This window comes from Mytilus trossulus, chromosome 3, assembly GCF_036588685.1.
Source record: "Mytilus trossulus isolate FHL-02 chromosome 3, PNRI_Mtr1.1.1.hap1, whole genome shotgun sequence".
Classification (NCBI taxonomy): Eukaryota; Metazoa; Mollusca; class Bivalvia; order Mytilida; family Mytilidae; genus Mytilus; species Mytilus trossulus.
Genome location: NC_086375.1, coordinates 29582573 through 29604055, shown reverse-complemented (window position 1 = coordinate 29604055; position 21483 = coordinate 29582573). Strand labels below are relative to the sequence as shown.

Sequence of the window (21483 nt, the reverse complement as noted above, 5' to 3'; positions counted from 1 at the left end):
AAAACAATGAAATAGAAGACTCCTGAGATCAAGATACATCTTTTTGAAATAGATAAGTGTTTAAACAGTGTGTCAATATTGAGTGACATCATTAAGCAGCTTTTAAAAAAGTGAATGTCCTGAAATGAGAACCAGGCAGTTAAAGTAAAATTGAGAATAGAAACAGGAAATGTGTCAAAGGGACAACAATCTGACCAAAGAGTAGAAAACAGCCCAAGGCCACCAATGGGTCTTCAACACAGGGAGAAAATCCTGCACCCTTTTATAAAAATGTGTATAAGTTATCATTACAGTCCCAGTTTATGCTCAAACTTGTAATCTCATAAAACTTTGAATGCACTTTTTTGCTTGATTTTTAAACGACATCAAAATTTGAAAAAAAATTTGTCGTATATTGCTATCGCGTTGGCGTCGTCGTCTGCGTCGTCGTCGTCGCCGTCGTCCTAATACTTTTAGTTTTCGCACTCTAACTTTAGATAAAGTGAATAGAAATCTATGAAATTTTAACACAAGGTTTATGACCACAAAAGGAGGGTTGGGATTGATTTTGGGAGTTTTGATCCCAACATTTTAGGAATTAGGGGCCAAAAAGGGCCCCAAAAAGCATTTTCTTGGTTTTGGCAACATAACTTAAGTTTAAGTGCATAGAAATCTATTAAATTTTGACACAAGGTTTATAACCACAAAAGGAAGGATGGGATTGATTTTGGGAGTTTTGGTTCCAACAGTTTAGGAAAAAGGGGCCAAAAAAAGGCCCAAATAAGCATTATCCTTGGTTTTTGCACAATAATTTTAGTTTAAGTAAAAAGAAATCAATGAAATTTAAACTCAAGGTTTATGACCACAAAATGAAGGTTGGTATTGATTTTGGGAGTTAAGGTTCCAACAGTTTAGGAATTAGGGGTCAAAAAGGGGCCCAAATAAGCATTTTTCTTGGTTTTCGCACCATAACTTTAGTATAAGTAAATAGAAATCTATGAAATTTAAACACAAATTTTATGACCATAAAAGAAAGGTTGGTATTAATTTTGGGAGTATTGGTCGCAACAGTTTAGGAATAAGGGACCCATAGGGTCCAAAATTAAACTTTGTTTGATTTCATCAAAAATTGAATATTTGGGGTTCTTTGATATGCCAAATCTAACTGTGTGTGTAGATTCTTAGTTTTTGGTCCCATTTTCAAATTGGTCTACAAAGGTCAAAAGGGTCCAAAATTAAACTTACTTTGAATTTGACCAAAATTGGATCCTTGTTGTTCTTTGATATGCTGAATCTAAAAATTTACTTAGATTTTTAATTATTGGCCCTGTTTTCAAGTTGGTCCAAATCAGGGTCCAAAATTAAACTGGGTTTGATTTCATCAAAAATTTAATAAATGGGGTTCTTTGATATGCCAAATCTAACTGTGTATGTAGATTCTTATTTTTTGGTCCTGTTTTCAAATTGGTCTACATTAAAATCTAAAGGGTCCAAAATTAAACTTGAATTCTTGGGGTTCTTTGATATGCTGAATCCAAACATGTACTTAGATTTTAATACGACCGCAAATTTTGAAAAAAATTTCGTCGTATATTGCTATTACGTTGGAGTCGTCGTCGTCGTCGTCCGAATACTTTTAGTTTTCGCACTCTAACTTTAGTAAAAGTGAATATAAATCTATAAAATTTTATCACAAGGTTTATGACCACAAAAGGAAGGTTGGTATTGATTTTGGGAGTTTTGGTCCCAACATTTTAGGAATAAGGGGCCAAAAAGGGCCCAAATAAGCATTTTCTTGGTTTTCGCACTATAACTTTAGCTTAAGTTAATAGAAATCTATGAAATTTTGACACAAGGTTTATGACCACAAAAGAAAGGTTGGGACTGATTTTGGGAGTTTTGGTTTCAATAGTGTAGGAATTAGGGGCCAAAAAAGGGCCCAAATAAGAATTATTCTTGGTTTTCGCACAATAACTTTAGTTTAAGTATATAGAAAATAATGAAATTTAAACACAATGTTTATGACCACAAAAGGAAGGTTGGTATTGATTTTAGGAGTTTAGGTCCCAACAGTTTAGATTAAGGGGCCAAAAAGGGACCCAAATAAGCATTTTTCTTGGTTTTCGCACCATAACTTTAGTATAAGTAAATAGAAATCTATGAAATTTAAACACAAGGTTTATGACCATAAAAGGAAGGTTGGTAATGATTTTGGGAGTTTTGGTCCCAACAGTTTAGGAATAAGGGGCCCAAAGGGTCCAAAATTTAACTTTGTTTGATTTCATCAAAATTGAATAATTGGGGTTCTTTGATATGCCGAATCTAACTGTGTATGTAGATTTTTAACTTTTTGTCCCGTTTTCAAATTGGTCTACATTAAGGTCCAAAGGGTCCAAAATTAAACTTCGTTTGATTTTGACAAAAAATTAATCGGTTGGGTTCTTTGATATGCTGAATCTAAAAATGTACTTAGATTCTTGATTATCGGCCCAGTTTTCAAGTTGGTCCAAATCGGGGTCCAAAATTAAACTTTGTTTGATTTCATCAAAAATTGAATAAATGGGGTTCTTTGATATGCCAAATCTAACTGTGTATGTAGATTCCTCATTTTTGGTCTTGTTTTCAAATTGGTCTACATTAAAGTCCAAAGGGTCCAAAATTAAACTTAGTTTGATTTTAACAAAAATTGAAATCTTAGGGTTCTTTGATATGCTGAATCCAAACATGTACTTAGATTTTTGATTCTGGGCCCAGTTTTCAAGTTGGTCCAAATCAGGATCTAAAATTATTATATTAAGTTTTGTGCAATAGCAAGTCTTTTCAATTGCACAGTATTGCGCAATGGCAAGAAATATCTTATTGCAAAATATTGTGAAATAGCAATTTTGTTTTTAATTAGAGTTATCTTTCTTTGTCCAGAATAGTAAGCAAGAAATATCTAATTGTAAGAATTTTTTTTTTTGGAGTTATCTTTCTTTGTCCAGAATCAACTTAAATCTTTGTTATATATACAATATACAATGTATATTCACTTTTTACTACCAACTGATAAATTAAAATAATCTTTACCATTCAGTGATAACAAGCAGTTTTTTTTAAATCTTAATATTTTATGATGTATTTAAATGAGTAGTAATTGTTGCAAACTCCATTAGAAATTTTAATTGAGATTAGTTTTGGAATAAGGGAAAGGGGGATGTGATTAAAAAAAATGGGTTCAATTTTCTCATTTGAAATTTCATAAATAAAAAGAAAATTTTTTCAAACATTTTTTTGAGAGGAATAATATTCAACAGCATAGTGAATTGCTCTAAGAGAAAACAAAAATTTTAATTTCATTAGAACACATTCATTCTGTGTCAGAAGCCTATGCTGTGTCAACTATTTAATCACAATCCAAATTTAGAGCTGAATCCAGCTTGAATGTTATGTCCATTCTTGCCCCAACCGTTCAGGGTTCAACCTCTGCGGTCGTATAAAGCTACGCCCTGCGGAGCATCTGGTTTTCTTTTAACCAAAGCATGGATTTGGCCATTACTTTTTTTGAGGTATTTTTTTTGTACCCGCAACTCCTCCTTATCCCCTTATAACAATTTATTGAAATTTTCCCCTTTCAATTATATAATGTTATGTGTACCTCCTATTTTTGTCCCCGGTAGGACATGTTGAAGGAACACAAAAATTATTAGGCATCTGTCACTTTGTTCTTTAAGATGCTCCCCTTTGTACATTTTTTGCAGATATTATAAAAACTTGTTTCAATGGATCATATCGGCAATCTCGTACAGGCTGGAAAATTATTTTCAAAAGAGTCATGGCCCTTTGTAATATTGATTTAGATTATATGTAAGATTGCAATGAAAAAGGTCTCATGAGTACAGTTTTTGCAAGATATATATATATAATAATATATTAAATTTTCATCATTGGTTCGTGTCAACAATGATTCGAACAAGTTTGAAAATCAGTGCCCATTATGTATTTTAAATATTTTAAAAGTGTTATGCATTAATTATATGGAAAAGCACTCTCAATCTTATATTAATCTTAAGATTTGTAAAAATTTACTGTAAATTCAGAAATTTTTGCGAGGTTTTTATTATTATGCAACTGGGTTTTAAACACAATGATTTAAACTCGCATTTTGAAATAACTTATATGAATTAAACAGGATTTTTCTCAAAACCGTATAAAATTGAAATTGCATTTAAGGTCAAGGAACAGTAAATGGGCTATGTCGCAGATTTTGCTTAAAAATTGCATACAACCTTGGCTCGTTGAACTACAACTGAAAATCGAAAAAATAATACATTTATCTCTTTTATTTTCTGAAAAGTTGCAGATTGATTTCTCTTAATATGGGTGAACATTTGTATAGAAAGCACATAAAATCGGCGAAAAAACTTCTAAAATTTGTCTTAAAATTGCCAAATCTCTAATACTACTCCATAGATTTTTCTGAAAAAACTATATATTGTTAACACATAAATTTCTGTTTTAATGACATAAAATAATCATAGGGTCACCGACTTCGTTTTTTGTCTAATAATCAATTTGTTACCTTATTAATAGTGAAAAACGTCAAAAATCAACGTTTTACGGCCTGCAACGCGATAACGTTACGATTATTTCGACGTTTTGTTGGATTTTTTTCACAAAGAACGCAACTTAAAATGATGTATTCCGTAAAAACGAAGTCGGTGACACCATCTTTATTTTGCATCATTATAACGGAAATTTATGTATCAACAACATATAGTTTTTTAAGAAAAATCTATGGAGTAGAATTAGAGGTTTGGCGATTTTAAGACAAATTTTAGAAGGGTTTTCGCCAATTTTATGTGCTTTCTATACAAATGTTCACCCATTTTGTAAGAATTCAATCAGTAATATTTCAAATGATAATTGAGATAAATGCATTATTAATTAGATTTTCAGTTGAAGTTCATCCGGCCAGAGCTGTATGCCAAATTTTACCGAAATCTAAGACATAGCCCATTTACTGTAACTTGACCTTAAGTCATAAATTAAAAATGAATAACAAAATTGCAATAATCAATGAACGCAATAATTTCTGAATTTACAGTATTGACCTTTGACAGTTTGGGGGGTTTCAAAACTGTTTTTTTATTTATTTCAATCCAATCATTTTGGGGGATTTACAAGTTGCAGGGTATAATGATGTGAGCTCTGCTCATTATAATTTAGTTTTACTTGGGTGCATGATTTTGCATTAAAAATATACAGTAAATTTCAGAAACTATTGTGCGTAGTTACTATTGAAACTTTTGGACATTTTTTAATACAAGTTAGCTATCAAAATTTAAAATGTTTTTTTTTTTTAATTTTTTGCAAGATGCATCTTGTTGCATAATACATGGTCATTTTAAATCTTGCAAAACATACTGAATTTACTGTATATTTAATTATTATTTTATATATTTATTCAGCATCTAATATGTTATATCATTATGTTATAATTGGCAATCTTATGCAATTAACAAACATCTACCTGATTTTATTATTATTTTAGCTCACCTAGCATAATGGGTCAGTATGAGTTTTTGTCATCACTGGCATTTGTCATCTGTCATAGTACATTGTCTGTGTTAGTCCATAATCTGGTGTTGTCTGTCATTCTCCCTTAGCTGTTAGAAAATTGTCTCCTTTGTAACTTCTGGGGAAATTAAAACCATTCCTGGCCATTTAGCTGGTTTATATTTGATATTTTGTCATTTTTTTGGAGCAAAATTGACAGGTGAGCAATACATTATACAGGCCCCTTAGAGCCTCTAGTTGTTTATTTTAACAGTGCATGTGTATTAGTTATAATTTGTAGTAATTATATGGTGTGTGTTTGTAGTAATCTTTTTATTTTGTTTTTCTGCTCTTTGGTCGGGTTGTTGTCTCTTTGACACATTTCCAATTTCCATTCACAATTCTATTGTTTGTCATTACGAAAAATCTTTTTGATAGTTTTGAAACCTTTTCCTTTTGTAGGAAGATTCTTGTTTCAGTGAAATGGAGCGAATAGCTGGTTTACATGGATATGTTGTTAAGAATGTTCATGCAGATGGAAATTGTTTATTCCACGCAATTTCCCATTACATTGGAGATCAGATTAGTGAACACCCTCTGATAGGAGAACAAAAAGCAAAAGAACTCAGAATAAAAACTGTACAGTATTTAGAGAAAAATGACACAACGCCAAATGGAGAGAAATATTCGTCTTTTTTAGAGGATCAAATAAATGATCAAAATGGGGACAAATGGTCACAATATTTAAACTCTATGAAACAGCAAGGAACATATGGGGATGAACTTATATTGAGGGCCATTAGTCACCATTTTAGTGTGCACATTTCAGTTTTATCTACTGAATCCCCAGAACGTTTTTCAAAATATAATCCAGTTCAACGAAATGAACAAACAAAAAATATTCACCTTGGTTTCATACATGCAAATCGTCACTACGTCAGACTTGAAAATAAGGTAATTTTGTAATTTTGATTTCTTATTATAATTGAGAATAGAGTAGTGTTTTCATAATTTTAAAACTAAAACTCTTTCTTTAAAAAGAAATGGTTAGAAAAAACCCCATTCACAAGTCTAAATAGATAAATCACATTTGAGATATTGGAACATCATAGCATTATAATATCAGTTGGGTGCTCAAGGTAAACAGCATGATAATTTTCTTTGGGTATACATTTTTAGGAAAAGTATAAATTGACAGTATTGACTATTGATAGCAAATCTATCCTATACCCAGATTTCTGTACATATTCTCTGAGCTTCGTCATAGGATCTGACACCAATAATTTCTCCGGGGCTTTTTACTAGCAAAACTGGTCACTTCTACCAAAACACTGCCATATACTGTGACTAAATTTTGGTCTTCTTTAAACTCTTTCTTAAATGCTTGAAACGATCTTCTTACCATTAAATTCTATTTTGATAACAAAACAAGAATATATGTATCATTTTTGTATGCCAATTAATACGGCAATCAGTATGTTTCTCTGTGTACAGTATTTGCATTTTATACTCATTACTGTGAATCAGATAATACCTTAAACAACAACAAATATAGTCTCGTCTATGTCATTTTGATATAAGTTTGATTTTTTTTTCAGGAGGCATTGCATCAACAACCCTCAAAGAATGAATCATCAGTTTGACAGTAATCTACTTAATAGAAACAATGTAAGTGCAAATATCTATTCAAATTTGTCATATATTGATGTTAAGTTACATTTATGACAATGTCCACATTATAACCTTCCAAGAATATGATGTTCAGACACAGAAGTGGTTAAATGGTCTTAAGAAGTTCATCAATGAATAAAATTATCTTGTCAACTTAAAGGTTGTAAGTTTAATCATGATGTGTTAAATTTTACTTATACTATGGATTCATTTTTTTTTCGTCTGTACCAATTTTCATGGGATGTCAGAAGAATATTTGTATTTTTGTTGATAAATTTTTTGATTTTGTGGTTTTGGTGAAGTCAGCATATTAGAAAAGTAAACTTCGTTAACCAGTTAACTTCTTGATTAACATTTACTCATGCAAGAATAAGAAAGAATCAACATTATCTGAATTGGCGAGGGTAATTGCTTTGGTACTTGTTTTTAGTAATCACCGGATTATCCAGTGTTCTTGATCAGTAAAAATTTTGGCCTTGATGAATGCTGAAAGTTTTATTAAACATCAACAAATAAGAAACAAACAAACATAGTTAATCTCAATCTTTATATCATTTTAGTAAATCATATGTATTTGACATTATGCTTTTGTTTCACCTATTTTTCAGAATTCAGGGTACAATGTCAGACTGATTCAATGCTAGTTTGTTTTGGGGATTAGGTACTGCCAAAGATAACAGATCTCAAGTGTGTTTGTTTAGATGCATCATTATATATCTTCTTGTTAGTAGAATTGACAATAGAAGTGCACTCTATGTGTGATTTTGATTAAAGGATTGTAAAATGTAACACATATTTATATTTTACTTCTGATTTTTAGTGTTCTTGGTGAGGACTTGGCATTTCACTTGAATAAGTATGGACAAAAAAAATCATAATTGCACTATATGCAAGACCTTGTGTAATGGAATGCAAAAATGTAATGGTATTGTTTCATCTGATAGCAGTGTTCATCTGAAGGATATTGCATATAACCCTATATTGAGAATGGACAACAAATTGCTCAATTTGAAAAATTTTGGTTGATTGAATGCGAAAATGCAATGTTAATTTTTCATCAAACTCTTTGTGTTCATGCAGATTCTTTTTTTCTTAAATATGGTTACTCATTCACATGGTGCAATTTTGTATTTGATCCAACAATGTTAGCACTCAGGTGAAACAAATTTCTAATTTGGAAATATTTTGGTTTTGTGTTATTATAACGAAATACCTCAATGTATCTGTGCTTTTGGTATATATTTTTGTTTTACATGTACTGGTAGCACATCTGAAGAACACCAAATGAAAAATGAAATCATGTGAATGAAGTTACTTGTAAATATTTTGTGAAATATTGTTTAAGAAATAGTTAGTAAAATATTCAGATGTTGCCTTATAAATACACATATCAAATTTTAGTATATATCATTTGTACAGTGTATTTAGACTAGTATTTTGTAAAATGTACATGATTGCTATTATCTTAATTTTCTTTTGATTATCTTCATAATAATTTTCCATCTCGCACTTCACAAGTGATATGAGTTAAAGTGAAAGGGTTTGGATAATGTCACTAGCTAATGTCATTGACTAGAAAAATAGCTTTATTTTTTTATAGTCATTCAAACTAGATGATATTTCTCTACCACAGTAAATCTCAGTGCTTTAGCCCTTGTGTGAGATAATAAGTCAATGGTGCCCAGAAACTCCATCTCTTTAATTATATTTAATTGCCTTATTAGAATTGTTTTGTTAGTTTTGTAGATTACATAATTAATATTGGTGCATTCTTAGTGCTTATCAGTTCTTTTTAACACTAAAATATTATGATAAAATATATGCATAATATTTTTAAAATATTTTTTGTGGAGAGTTCACAAAATATATTATAATAAGATTTTTTGTGTGAAAAAAGCAACACATCTAGATCTCTTGATTGCTCATAGTGCTAAAAATTATGAAAATCTCAAGTTTATCTATGTATTTATTATGTACAGTAGAGAAAAATATTTATACAGATTCATGTGCCAATATAGTAGTCTATGCAAATACAATTGTTGTGTGTAAGTGTGCAAACACACAACTATAAGTACACAGTTTTGATGTAGAGAAAAAAATAAGTGAAAGTATACTGTCCCACCTTAAATGAAGAAAATACAGTCATTTTGGGTTATTTGTTCATCATGATAAGAGTTAATTATTACTTAGTTCTTACTGTGATATAGTTATTTTAACAGTATTGTACATAGCACATTTTTGTATTTCCATAAAGTAAATGTAACAGGACTGTGAATGTCCCACCAAGTCAGTAGTATTTAATTTTTCAGTATGAGATTTACAATTTATAGATTCTTTTATTTTTTTTAATTTATTAAAAAACAAAAGGTTAGAAAAGCTGGATTTTAGTAAAATTAAAGATTTGTCATTTAGAAAAAAAGTGTAGAATATATAAGTGAGTCCAACTTTTGGTTTTTACATTGTTTTTTAATTATATTTAACAATTTGGCATTCTCATATGCATTAAAGACAACATTTCTTTAAATACAAAGACATTGAAATGTAAATATTTATTAAAATTTAAAAAAAGTTTAAAGTTGAAAATCTATGAAAAAGAAAATATAGTTATAACAATAAAAGAAATAATTATCAATAAAAAAGTAAATAAATAAATCAATTCCCCCCCAAAAAGATAGCTAGAATGAAATATTATATATAAATTGATAAAAATAATGTGAAAAAAGAAACAATGAATATAAGAAAATTTATTTAAAAAAATTTTTTTTTTTGCAAATAACTACTTACCATAATTTTTTTAGATGTTGAATTTAAAGTTTCCGTCCAGTGCTATTAGAAGACTTTCTCAACATGAATTGTAAATTCAAATGTCCTTGTTAGAATGTTTTAATGATCTTCCTTAGTATTAATAGCCCTGGAGTAAAATAATTTGTTTTTCTGTTGTTGAAAACCTGATTATGCTCAATTCTTTTATAGTCATTCCTAGAAGTTCACCATTGCAGTATAATATATATGATTATTAAAGATGAATTAATGGCGTACTACAGGAAAATATAATTTTCTTGAAAATGTTTAAGTTTGAAGGTTATAATTATACATAACATATAATGTTGTGCAGAAGAGATGATAGATTATTTACACATCAAAGATGAACAATTTTAGTATTTTGTATGTTGAAGTAGTATTATGATACCAGTGGAGTTTAAGATTTTCAGTTATTTTTGTATGTTCAAGTACCACAAATTCAGAAAATAATGGTAGGTTTTTAGAAATGTAAATGATATGGGTTTGTGAGTATTGCAATTATAAGAACTTTCATTCAGCTTCAAAAAAATAATTTGAAAGAAATTTTAATGAATAGCTTTGACCTAACCTTCAGCTGTTTGAATAGACTTAACCCTGTTCAAGAACAGACCTTTTTTAGCTCACCTGGCCCGAAGGGCCAAGTGAGCTTATGCCATCACTTGGCGTCCGTCGTCGTCCGTCGTCTGTCGTCGTCTGTCGTCGTAAACTATTTCAAGAATCTTCTCCTCTGAAACTACTGGGCCAAATACTTCCAAACTTTAACTGAATGTTCCTTAGGGTATCTAGTTTATAAATTGTATCCGAAGTTTTGATCTATCAACAAACATGGTCGCCATTGCTAAAAATAGAACATAGGGGTCAAATGCAGTTTTTGGCTTATGACTCAAAAACCAAAGCATTTAGAGCAAATCTGACAAGGGGTAATATTGTTTATCAGGTCAAGATCTATCTGCCCTGAAATTTTCAGATGAATCAGACAACCTGTTGTTAGGTTGCTGCCCCTGAATTGATAATTTTAAGGAAATTTTGCTGTTTTTGTTTATTATCTTGAATATTATTATAGAGAGAGATAAACTGTAAACAGTAATAATGTTCAGCAAAGTAAGATCTACAAATAAGTCATTTTGACCAAAATTGTCAATTGACCCCTTAAAGAGTTATTGCCCTTTAAAGCCTTTTGTACAATTTGTTTATCATGTTGACTTACTTTAAAAAATCTTCTCCTTTGAAACTGCTGTATCAATTTCAGCCAAACTTAGGCTAAATGAGTTTCAGAGTATCTAGTATAAATTTTATATTTGATTTCCTTGTATGTCAATAAACATAGCTCCTATTGCTAAAATAGAACATAGGAGAAAATGATTATTTTTTTTGGCTTTTGAAGATAATAGGACGATCCAAAGAACATTTAAATAAATTGAAAAGCCAAAATAATCATTGATGAGAGATTTAACCAAAAGAATTAAGGTGAGCGATTCAGGCTCTTGAGAGCCTCTTGTTCTATATCCTAAACGTGTATAAAAAAAATCATGAAATCAGACTGCATAATATTGCTAGGAAAGTCCCAAACCCTCACCCATGTAGTATTAAATTAATTGTCTTAATTTTCATAATTTTATCAACTATTAGTCTTTTTAAGTTCATTTTAAAACACACAAAATGTTTTGCCAGTAAAGGAAAGTTTTTCTTTGTATTTTATGTCACAAGCCATAATAATTCATGTACAGTAAGGGTTGGAGGTTCATCCAAATAAGTCATAAGTTAAGTATAATCTGACGTACAATCGAGGAATTAACAGGATAAATTCCTTAAGTGCAATTTTAAAGGAAATAAATGCATAATATGAATTTCAGATTTATATATTTAAATATGAAAGTTTTAGATATTATTCAAAATTATAACCATATGGCAATATTGACTTTCATAACAATATATAAACACGATATATATGACATATGGTATTATTGAAAACAGTTCAAGATTTGACAATTACAGTCTTATAATTAATACTTTGTTGTCTGTATTTCGTAAAAGCATACATGTAAATTGTATATCTTATAATGATTTAAGAAGGGCATTTTAATTTATTTATTCCCTTTCGTCATTAAAATATATTATTTTAATTTGATGTATTATTATTATAACTATGCTATTATTTATATAAAGTTGTATGTTTAAAGAAAGTAAATAAGTTAGCAAATTAATAAACAAAAAACAAAAAACAAAAAAAACCAGGTTGCAATCAATTATGTGTTCTTCTATATCATGTAAATGTTAAAGGAATAAGATTAAGATGTAAACATACAATTTTATAAATAAGAGTTAGCTGTTTTCTGGTTGTAAGGTTTATTGATTTATAGATTGTTGGCATTTTAAAATTCCTGCTAATATTTGTCAATGGGTATTATGCAAACAACTATCCAAATACATAAGGCATTGATAATAATGAGAAGACGAGACATAATTTAGATTTATATTTTTATACGACCGCAAATTTTGAAAAAATTTTCGTCGTATATTGCTATCACGTTGGCGTCGGCGTCGTCGTCGTCGTCGTCCGAATACTTTTAGTTTTCGCACTCTAACTTTAGTAAAAGTGAATAGAAATCTATGAAATTTTAACACAAGGTTTATGACCACAAAATGAAGGGTGGTATTGATTTTTAGGAATTAGGGGCCAAAAAGGGCCCAAATAAGCATTTTCTTGGTTTTCGCACTATAACTTTAGTTTAAGTTAATAGAAATCTATGAAATTTTGACACAAGGTTTATGACCACAAAAGAAAGGTTGGGATTGATTTTGGGAGTTTTGGTTTCAACAGTTTAGGAATTAGGGGCCAAAAAAGGGCCCAAATAAGCATTATTCTTGGTTTTCGCACTATAACTTTAGTTTAAGTTAATAGAAATCAATGAAATTTAAACACAATGTTTATGACCACAAAAGGAAGGTTGGTAGCGATTTTGGAAGTTGAGGTCCCAATAGTTTAGGAATTAGGGGCCAAAAAGGGACCCAAATAAGCATTTTTCTTGGTTTTCGCACCATAACGTTAGTATAAGTAAATAGAAATCTATGAAATTTAAACACAAGGTTAATGACCATAAAAGGAAAGTTGGTATTGATTTTGGGAGTTTTGGTCCAGACAGTTTAGGAAAAAGGGGCCCAAAGGGTCCAAAATTAAACTTTGTTTGATTTCATCAAAATTGAATAATTGGGGTTCTTTGATATGCCGAATCTAACTGTGTATGTAGATTCTTAACTTTTGGTCCCGTTTTCAAATTGGTCTACATTAAGGTCCAAAGGGTCCAAAATTAAACTTAGTTTGATTTTAACAAAAATTGAATCCTTGGGGTTCTTTGATATGCTGAATCTAAAAATGAACTTAGATTTTTTATTATTGGCCCAGTTTTCAAGTTGGCCCAAATCGGGGTCCAAAATTAAACTTTTTTGATTTCATCAAAAATTGAATAAATGGGGTTCTTTGATATGCCAAATCTAGCTGTGTATTTAGATTCTTCATTTTTGGTCCTGTTTTCAAATTGGCCTACATTGAGGTCCAAAGAGTCCAAAATTAAACTAAGTTTGATTTTAACAAAAATTAAATTCTTGGGCCTCTTTGATATGCTGAATCTAAACATGTACTTAGATTTTTGATTATGGGCCCAGTTTTCAAGTTGGTCCATATCAGGATCTAAAATTATTATATGAAGTATTGTGGAATAGCAAGTCTTTTCAATTGCACAGTATTGTGCAATGGCAAGAAATATCTAATTTCACAATATTGTGAAATAGCAAATTTTTTTTTAATTAGAGTTATCTTTCTTTGTCCAAAATAGTAAGCAAGAAATAGCTTATTGCAAGAATTTTTTTTAATTGGAGTTATCTTTTTTTGTCCAGAATCAACTTAAATCTTTGTTATATACAATATACAATGTATATTCACTTTTTACTACCAACTGATAAATTCAAATAATCTTTACCATTCAGTGATAACAAGCAGTTTTTTTTACATTTTATTTACAGTTTATTTTATGATGTATTTAAATGAGTAGTTATTGTTGCAAACTCCATTAGAATATTTTAATTGAGGTTAGTTTTGGAATAAGGGAAAGGGGGATGTGATTAAAAAATTGGGTTCAATTTTTCTCATTTGAAATTTCATAAATAAAAAGAAAATTTCTTCAAACATTATTTTGAGAGGATTAATATTGAACAGCATAGTGAATTGCTCTAAGAGAAAACAAAAATTTTAAGTTCATTAGAACACATTCATTCTGTGTCAGAAACCTATGCTGTGTCAACTATTTAATCACAATCCAAATTTAGAGCTGAATCCAGCTTGAATGTTGTGTCCATACTTGCCCCAACCGTTCCGGGTTCAACCTCTGCGGTCGTATAAAGCTACGCCCTGCGAAGCATCTGGTTTATCATGTTAAGAAATACATTTATTAAGACTTTTATTTGATAAATTGAAAGTAAAAGGCCATTGATAATGAAATAGCATATAAAATTGAGAATGGAAATGGGGAATGTGTCAAAGAGACAACAACCCGACCAAATAAAAAAACAACAGCAGAAGGTCACCAACAGGTCTTCAATGTAGCCAGAATTCCCGCACCCAGAGGCGTCCTTCAGCTGGCCCCTAAACAAATATATACTACTTCAGTGATAATGAACGCCATACTAATTTCCAAACTGTACACAAGAAGCTAAAATTAAAATAATACAAGACTAACAAAGGCCAGAGGCTCCTGACTTGGGACAGGGGCAAAAACGCGGCGGGGTTAAACATGTTTGTGAGATCTCAACCATCCCCTATACCTCTAACCAATGTAGAAAAGTAAACGCATAAAAATAGTACGCACATTAAAATTCAGTTCAAGAGAAGTCTGAGTCTGATACATATTTACCATACTGGATAGAAACATCCTGGCTAACCCTCCAATTTAGATGGTTACCTTGAGAGGGTAAACACCTTGAGAACAAAAAGACTGATCAGAGTTGTATTTTTTTTTGGAAATCAGGACACTTCAGTATAAGATTAGTGGTGGGATTCACATGAGATATATGAGCTCATACTCCCTTTCAGTGTCCTATATCATCTTCGCCTTGGGGGGTCAGGAAATACAAAATAATGACAGTGAATTTGATCCATATCCCCTGTGAAAATCCTGAATAAACAATATTTAATTCCCCATAAAGATATCATTTATATTGGTCAGTGCAGTCTTCCAAATGAATAAGAAATCCTTGCCTATTACCAGAGTTCTTATATTGATATTTAGAAATAATTTTATGCTTAAATTTTTTTATATTTAGTTACAGAAATTTTGATGTCACAAAGCAGAAAAATTCTCAACAAATTATAAAATATCACAAATATTATCAGGATAATATGTAAAAAACCAAAAACATGTGAGAAATTATGATTATTAGCTTTATTATATTGTTTCTCGATCTATTTTGTTTATTTTCACTTTTTGCAATTATTTTGTAATTCAGTTCAGAATTGTTTAATTAATATTTAATTATAAATGTTTATTTTTTTTATAAATGATTTTGTTTATTTTTTTATTCCGTATTTAGTTATAATCCTCAATCTATGGTGCTGATGATCAATTTTCGAAATATGACCAAGTCCACCATTGATTGATGGTTAAATGGTTGTGAATACTTCAATGATGTCTCAACTGAAGTTAGAAACATCATATTACTAGTATAAACATTATCAGTAACCTTTGAAAGAAGCCTGTATTACATTCTTTTCCACAATTTATTATCAGACAAATCTGTCAGTGTTGATTTTGTGATGCAATTAATGATGACTTTAGTTTCAAATAAATTTTAAGAAAAGAAAAACGTATGAATCTTTTATTCCTTTCAAATATAAGGTGGCATTAGTAATTCGTTTTCAGGTTTAGCTGAATGAATTTCCAAAAGAAAAAGGTATGATATAAAGAACAATAATTTGGTGCCCTCTATTTAACAAATTAAATTTAAAATTTAACAAAATCCTACTGATATTTATTTATGATAACTTGTTGTATATTTGAATTTGTCAAATATAATTTGATTTAGGCATTATTTGAATTTCTACAGTTTCAAACACTAAATAATGTTTCTTATCATACCTTATCCTTAAAACATAAGTTTTCATGTATGAAAACAAACTTTTGTACTATATATATGTTCAAGATGCAATCTAGTCTTGTTAACTTTTATGTTATAGTATGTATAATAGCCATCAAGAACAAAATAGATTCAGTTAGTGTTTTTCAAATTGTGTTGAATTAATTCATGTCAATTTATACATTCTATTTTTCACTAAGTTTATTTTCCTTACGGCTACATTGAACCTTGTGAGATAGTTATTCATTTCAACAGATCATAAAATTAACAGAATTTTGTACTATTACTACGTTAAGCTATTTTTTTATTTTTTTATGGCATTGCACATATTGATGATCATGTTATCAAATTGACTATGTGATCACCACTAAGCAATGGCACATATTGTTATTTGATTATTCTTGTGACAAAATAACGATTTAGTACTTTTTTTAAAAAAAAATAACAGGTTGAGCCTCTATCTTAAATTGAATGATTTTGGTTTTAAAAACTACGAATTCACTAAATATGTTTACCTATGATGTGAAGTAATATGTTCTGTTGCTTTAATGTACTTATTACATCAATTTACCATATTGAAACCTGGAATGTTGCATAAAACATTTATTTTCCTATTGAAAAATAATAAAAGACCAGCCATTATTTCAATAAAATTGATTTCTTATTTCGTTGTAAGTGTTAAATATATGCAGGTAAATTATCAGCTGAACCTATATTCCCAGATGACAGATTTCGTTTTGACACTATGATACAATTGTGTGAAGCGTTAACTTTAAACACTCTGTAAACAAAACTGGATTGAAACACTTTGCTAGTAACAAGGAAGCTATTAAACCAATAGTTCCAAATGGTGAAGTTGTAGTCATCACATCGTAAATTTTACGGACGACATCACGAGTTGGTTGACCTTTATGGAATAACCGTTTCGAAAATGATATCAGATATGTTCCTTATGTCGTAACTACAATCCCCTTCGTTTTCATTAATGTGACCTACCGAATTAGACTATTTACCGGATTTGTAATCACATAAGCAACACATCAGGTGCCACATGTGGAGCAGGATCTGCTTACTTTTCCGGAGCACCTGAGATCAACCCTAGGTTTTGGTGGGGTTCTTGTTTATTCTTTAGGTTTCTATGTTGTGTAATGTGTACTATTGTTTGTTTGTTTGTCTTTTCATTTTTAGCCATGACAGTGTCAGTTTATTTTCGATTTATGAGTTTGATTGTCCCTATGGTATTTTTCGTCCCTCTTTTAGACGATACCAGCAGATTTCTAACACAAGAGGATTGTTTGAAAGCTGTCAAATTGGGCTTTGAAATATCTTTGGTATTTTGGAATAGTTGTATAGAAAAAGGCAACAGCAGCATAACGTTGTTCAGTAGTAAAAAAGAGATCAAGGGAAAACATATCCGGGGTACATACTGAAACCAAGGGAAACATCAACTATAAGAGGAAAACAACGGAACAACAGAAACACTATACTGCAACATGAAAAACAAAAGACTAAATAAACACAATCATACAAAGAAACGGTCTATTTGAAAAAATCTGCAGTATTCCTGACTTGGAAGAGAACAAATATGATGAGTTGAACTTGGTTTTAAGGCTAGCCTGCCCCACCACCCGCTTATGTTGCAGTGTTAAGAATACCGCTTAAAAGACAACACGACGTGACAGGAATACAGTATGATTGATAAACAAATGAAAGGAATGTAGGATATACATGATTGAGACAGCTACCATAACACATTGAGAGTTTAAAAATCCAGTATGTCAGTGCGTCATGATAAGATTTGGATCATGATACATAACTTAAATCAACCAAAGACGTTTTACCAAACATTGATAGAAAAGATGAGACAGTAGTTTCTCGATGCTTCAAACTAGTAAATCCATGTTGAATACATAAACCAAAAGAGAAAACAATCATCTAGGGAATCTCTTGAATCATACTTGAACGTCTAATTGTGGAAACAGAAACGCTATGCGAATTCAGGTGTCTTTTAAATGTCACTATTAAAAACCGTTTATTCTGATGTCATTAAGATTTTGCACATCGAAATCATGCCGATTTTGAGTTGTAAAAAGCCATATCGTATCGGTCAATCAATTCGTAATGGTTACTGTACAAAATATGTAGTGTATGTTGCAGTTGATCTGTTCGAGTTTGGGGGGTCTAGATTTGAAGCAGACCCTCTAGTTTCGAGAGGATCATAATTCCAAATTCACTGGAATAAATCAAAATTTAGGCACCCGCTTAAACGTGGATACTTAAGTGACAAAACACTATCAAGTGAAATAGAGATATTTGCATTTTTGCTCACAAGTTGGTCATTTGGAAATTCGTATACATCGAGTACCCATTGGAATACTAACTGTTATATCAAGCTTCGAAGCTTGTAAAAATTATCAATCACAAAATCCAGCATTTTTTATATCATGTTCGCTATACTTATTGATGGAATCAGTGTGGTTCTGTACATGGTTTGATGCTTTAAACCTTCAACAAGAAATGGATACCAGGGACCACCGTTTTGTTAGATAAACTCATCATAGATATTAGGATTCAAATTTTGTATTTGCGCCAGACGCACATTTCGTCTCCAAAAGACTCATCAGCGACGCACGAATCCAAAATGTTAAAATGAGCGGATTTAACGATTAATGAGTGAGATTGTTGGAGTCTCTCCCATCGAACTAGAGATAAAGGATACAACAGATACAGTTAAGTCTTCCTCATATTTTGACTTAACAGTACATCTAGAAAATGTGGGTGGGATGAAAACAAAACGGTACGACAAACGAGATGATTTCAGCTTCCTAATTGTGACCTCTCCATTTTTATGTAACAACATTCCAGTAGCGCCTGCATACGAAGTATATATCTCCCAATTGATACGATATACTCACGCTTGCATTTCCTATCATGATTTCCTTGATAGAGGATTGCTGCTTACAGGGAAGCTATGAATCGTAGAGTTCCAAATGGTGTAGTTGAAATCATCCCTTCTTAAATTTTACGGACGCCATCACGAGTCGGTTGATCGTTATTGAATTACCATTTCACAGATGATATCGGATATGTTTCTTACATCTGAACAACAATCCTCTTCCCATTTCATGAATATGACATACCGAATTAGAATATTTATCGGGTTTGTAATAACATGAGCAACATGACGGATGCCAGATGTGGAACAAGATCTTTACCCTATCGGAGCACCTGAGATCCCTCCTAGTTTTTGGTGATGTTTGTGCTGCTCAGTCTTTAGTTTTCTATGTTTTTACTTGTGTACGATAATTCATCTGTTTGTCTTTTTCATTTTAAGCCACGGCATTGTTAGTTTAATTTTGATTAATGAGTATGAAACTTCATCTGGTATCTTTCGAACGCTATCGTCCATCTTTTAATTTAAAATTGCAACAGTAGAGAGAAAGGGAACATCGACAGAGTAAGTGTCAACTGATATACACGCATCTAAGCAAGGCTACTTTTTAAGATTTTGTTAGAGAAAAGTTACGACAAAATGAAAAATGAAAGAATAAAATGTAGATCTAATAATCTGGTTACAAAAGTATATATTGAACGACTTTAGAAACGCAACACTCATTTTCTGGATTCTCTTACAACTACTTTTCATGCATATCATGCTTCTTTCTCCTTACAAAAAATCAAAATCTGACTTACCTGTGGTTATTGTACATACAGATTTTTGTAAGTCGCACGAATTTCTTAAAGCGAAATTATAGACTCATGAAAGATTGTTTCAGGGTTTTTTTTTGCTTTGTGAAACAGTTCTTTCAATCCTTTGCCTCACTTAAATCAGTTATGAAATGTTGCATCTCCATTATGCCAAGACTGAGAAATAAAAAAAACTGAATTAGCCCTTAAGAATGCTGCAAACATTAAAACATAAACGTGCTGTAACCATACTGTATGACTTCAAAAACACGTCTTACTGTCTTTCCGACAACTATACAAGTAGACAAGATTTATTGCTGGTCATCAATGAATAGATCAACGTGTGGTGACAATGAAACGTTAACAGAATTTGATTATGTAATGTCATTTTCCAGACATGTTTACAGCCGCAACATCAATTGCTAATCAAATTGCTGAGTGCCATTGGGTACAGATTAATGCCATAAATGATTCCCATCTAAATTGCCAAAGAATCGACAGAAGAAAAATACTTTAAAGCCCTCAAGTTCCAACCGCATAATTGCCAAAACCAATCAATGGTTTGAACAAATGTAAAATTAGAAGGTGTAAAACAGAACCAAAAACATGTCAGACAGAATGTGTTGACCTTTCTGACAATCACTTTTGCGTTTGTAACAGGCAGTCATCGCTTTTGACGGTGACACATTCATTAAAAAAATAACACAAACAAATCTAATGTTGCGTTTCTTAAGTCGGTCGTTATATTTTTAAGATGTAACAAAACAAATACTGATGTTTCAACACAATTTAACATACTTACTAATATGGCTTATACACTATGATGACATTCAAAGTTGGTGCATGTGAAAAAATCAAACACAACTTAGAAAAGGTAGTCTAATAATTTAATAATTGTTGGCCGAATCAGTTATTTTATTTGAAGTTGATAGCCCAATGGTAATCAGAGATGAAAAAAACAATATATTATCTTTCTGTTCTTCTTTTAAGTAAATCTAACGAAAAATATATCTTAAATATAAAAATATAGTATATTTACCAATGCACATAATTAACAGCGCCATGGTGATGTTTCATAGCCTGACCGGTTTCGGTACAAAAGGGACCTTCATTAGAGACAGAATGATTGACTCATGTTTGCATAGTATTTATATAGATTCGGTAATCATAGTTTCCGGTGGATCAAAGTAATACGACGGTTTGGAGTTTATCGGTTCCTACCCCCATGCACTCGCTGATGCACATAATTAATCATGTTTATATGGCGTCTTTTGACGAAAGCTCCCTTTGGAGCTAATGTTATTTGAGACCTCTTATGCCTGTACACCATTCATATAGTGCCTATATCTTATATATTAGTCGAAACAGCAACTGCAACGAAATTCTAACAGCAGTTGACCTAATAGTAGTGTCACATCTTCGATCTTCGATTAACATTTTTCATCATAATCCTACGATGTACCCCTATTATTGACATTTCAACCCTACCTGTTTGTTTTATTCACACATTGTTGTCAATATAATGCGACTTTCATACACGTGAGAGGTTTATCTAGCTTTAAGACCAGGTTTAATCAACCATTGTCTACATAATAATGTCTATACCAAGTCAGAAATATGACAGTTGTTATTCAATCCATCGATGTGTTTTGAACTTTTGATTTTGCCATTTAATTATGA

General features: G+C 30.9%; 1 protein-coding gene across 1 annotated transcript in view; it reads left to right on the top strand.

The window, feature by feature from the left end:
* LOC134710634 (uncharacterized) overlaps positions 1-8962 on the top strand; it is a 32628-nt gene extending 23666 nt beyond the window's left edge. Inside the window, exons 16-18 of the mRNA XM_063571018.1 lie at positions 5980-6471; positions 7116-7185; positions 7797-8962. Of these exons, the coding sequence (XP_063427088.1) occupies positions 5980-6471; positions 7116-7160 (537 nt within the window). The 3' untranslated portion in view covers positions 7161-7185; positions 7797-8962. The remainder of the gene's footprint in view (positions 1-5979; positions 6472-7115; positions 7186-7796) is intronic.
* The last annotated feature ends 12521 nt before the right edge of the window (positions 8963-21483 follow it).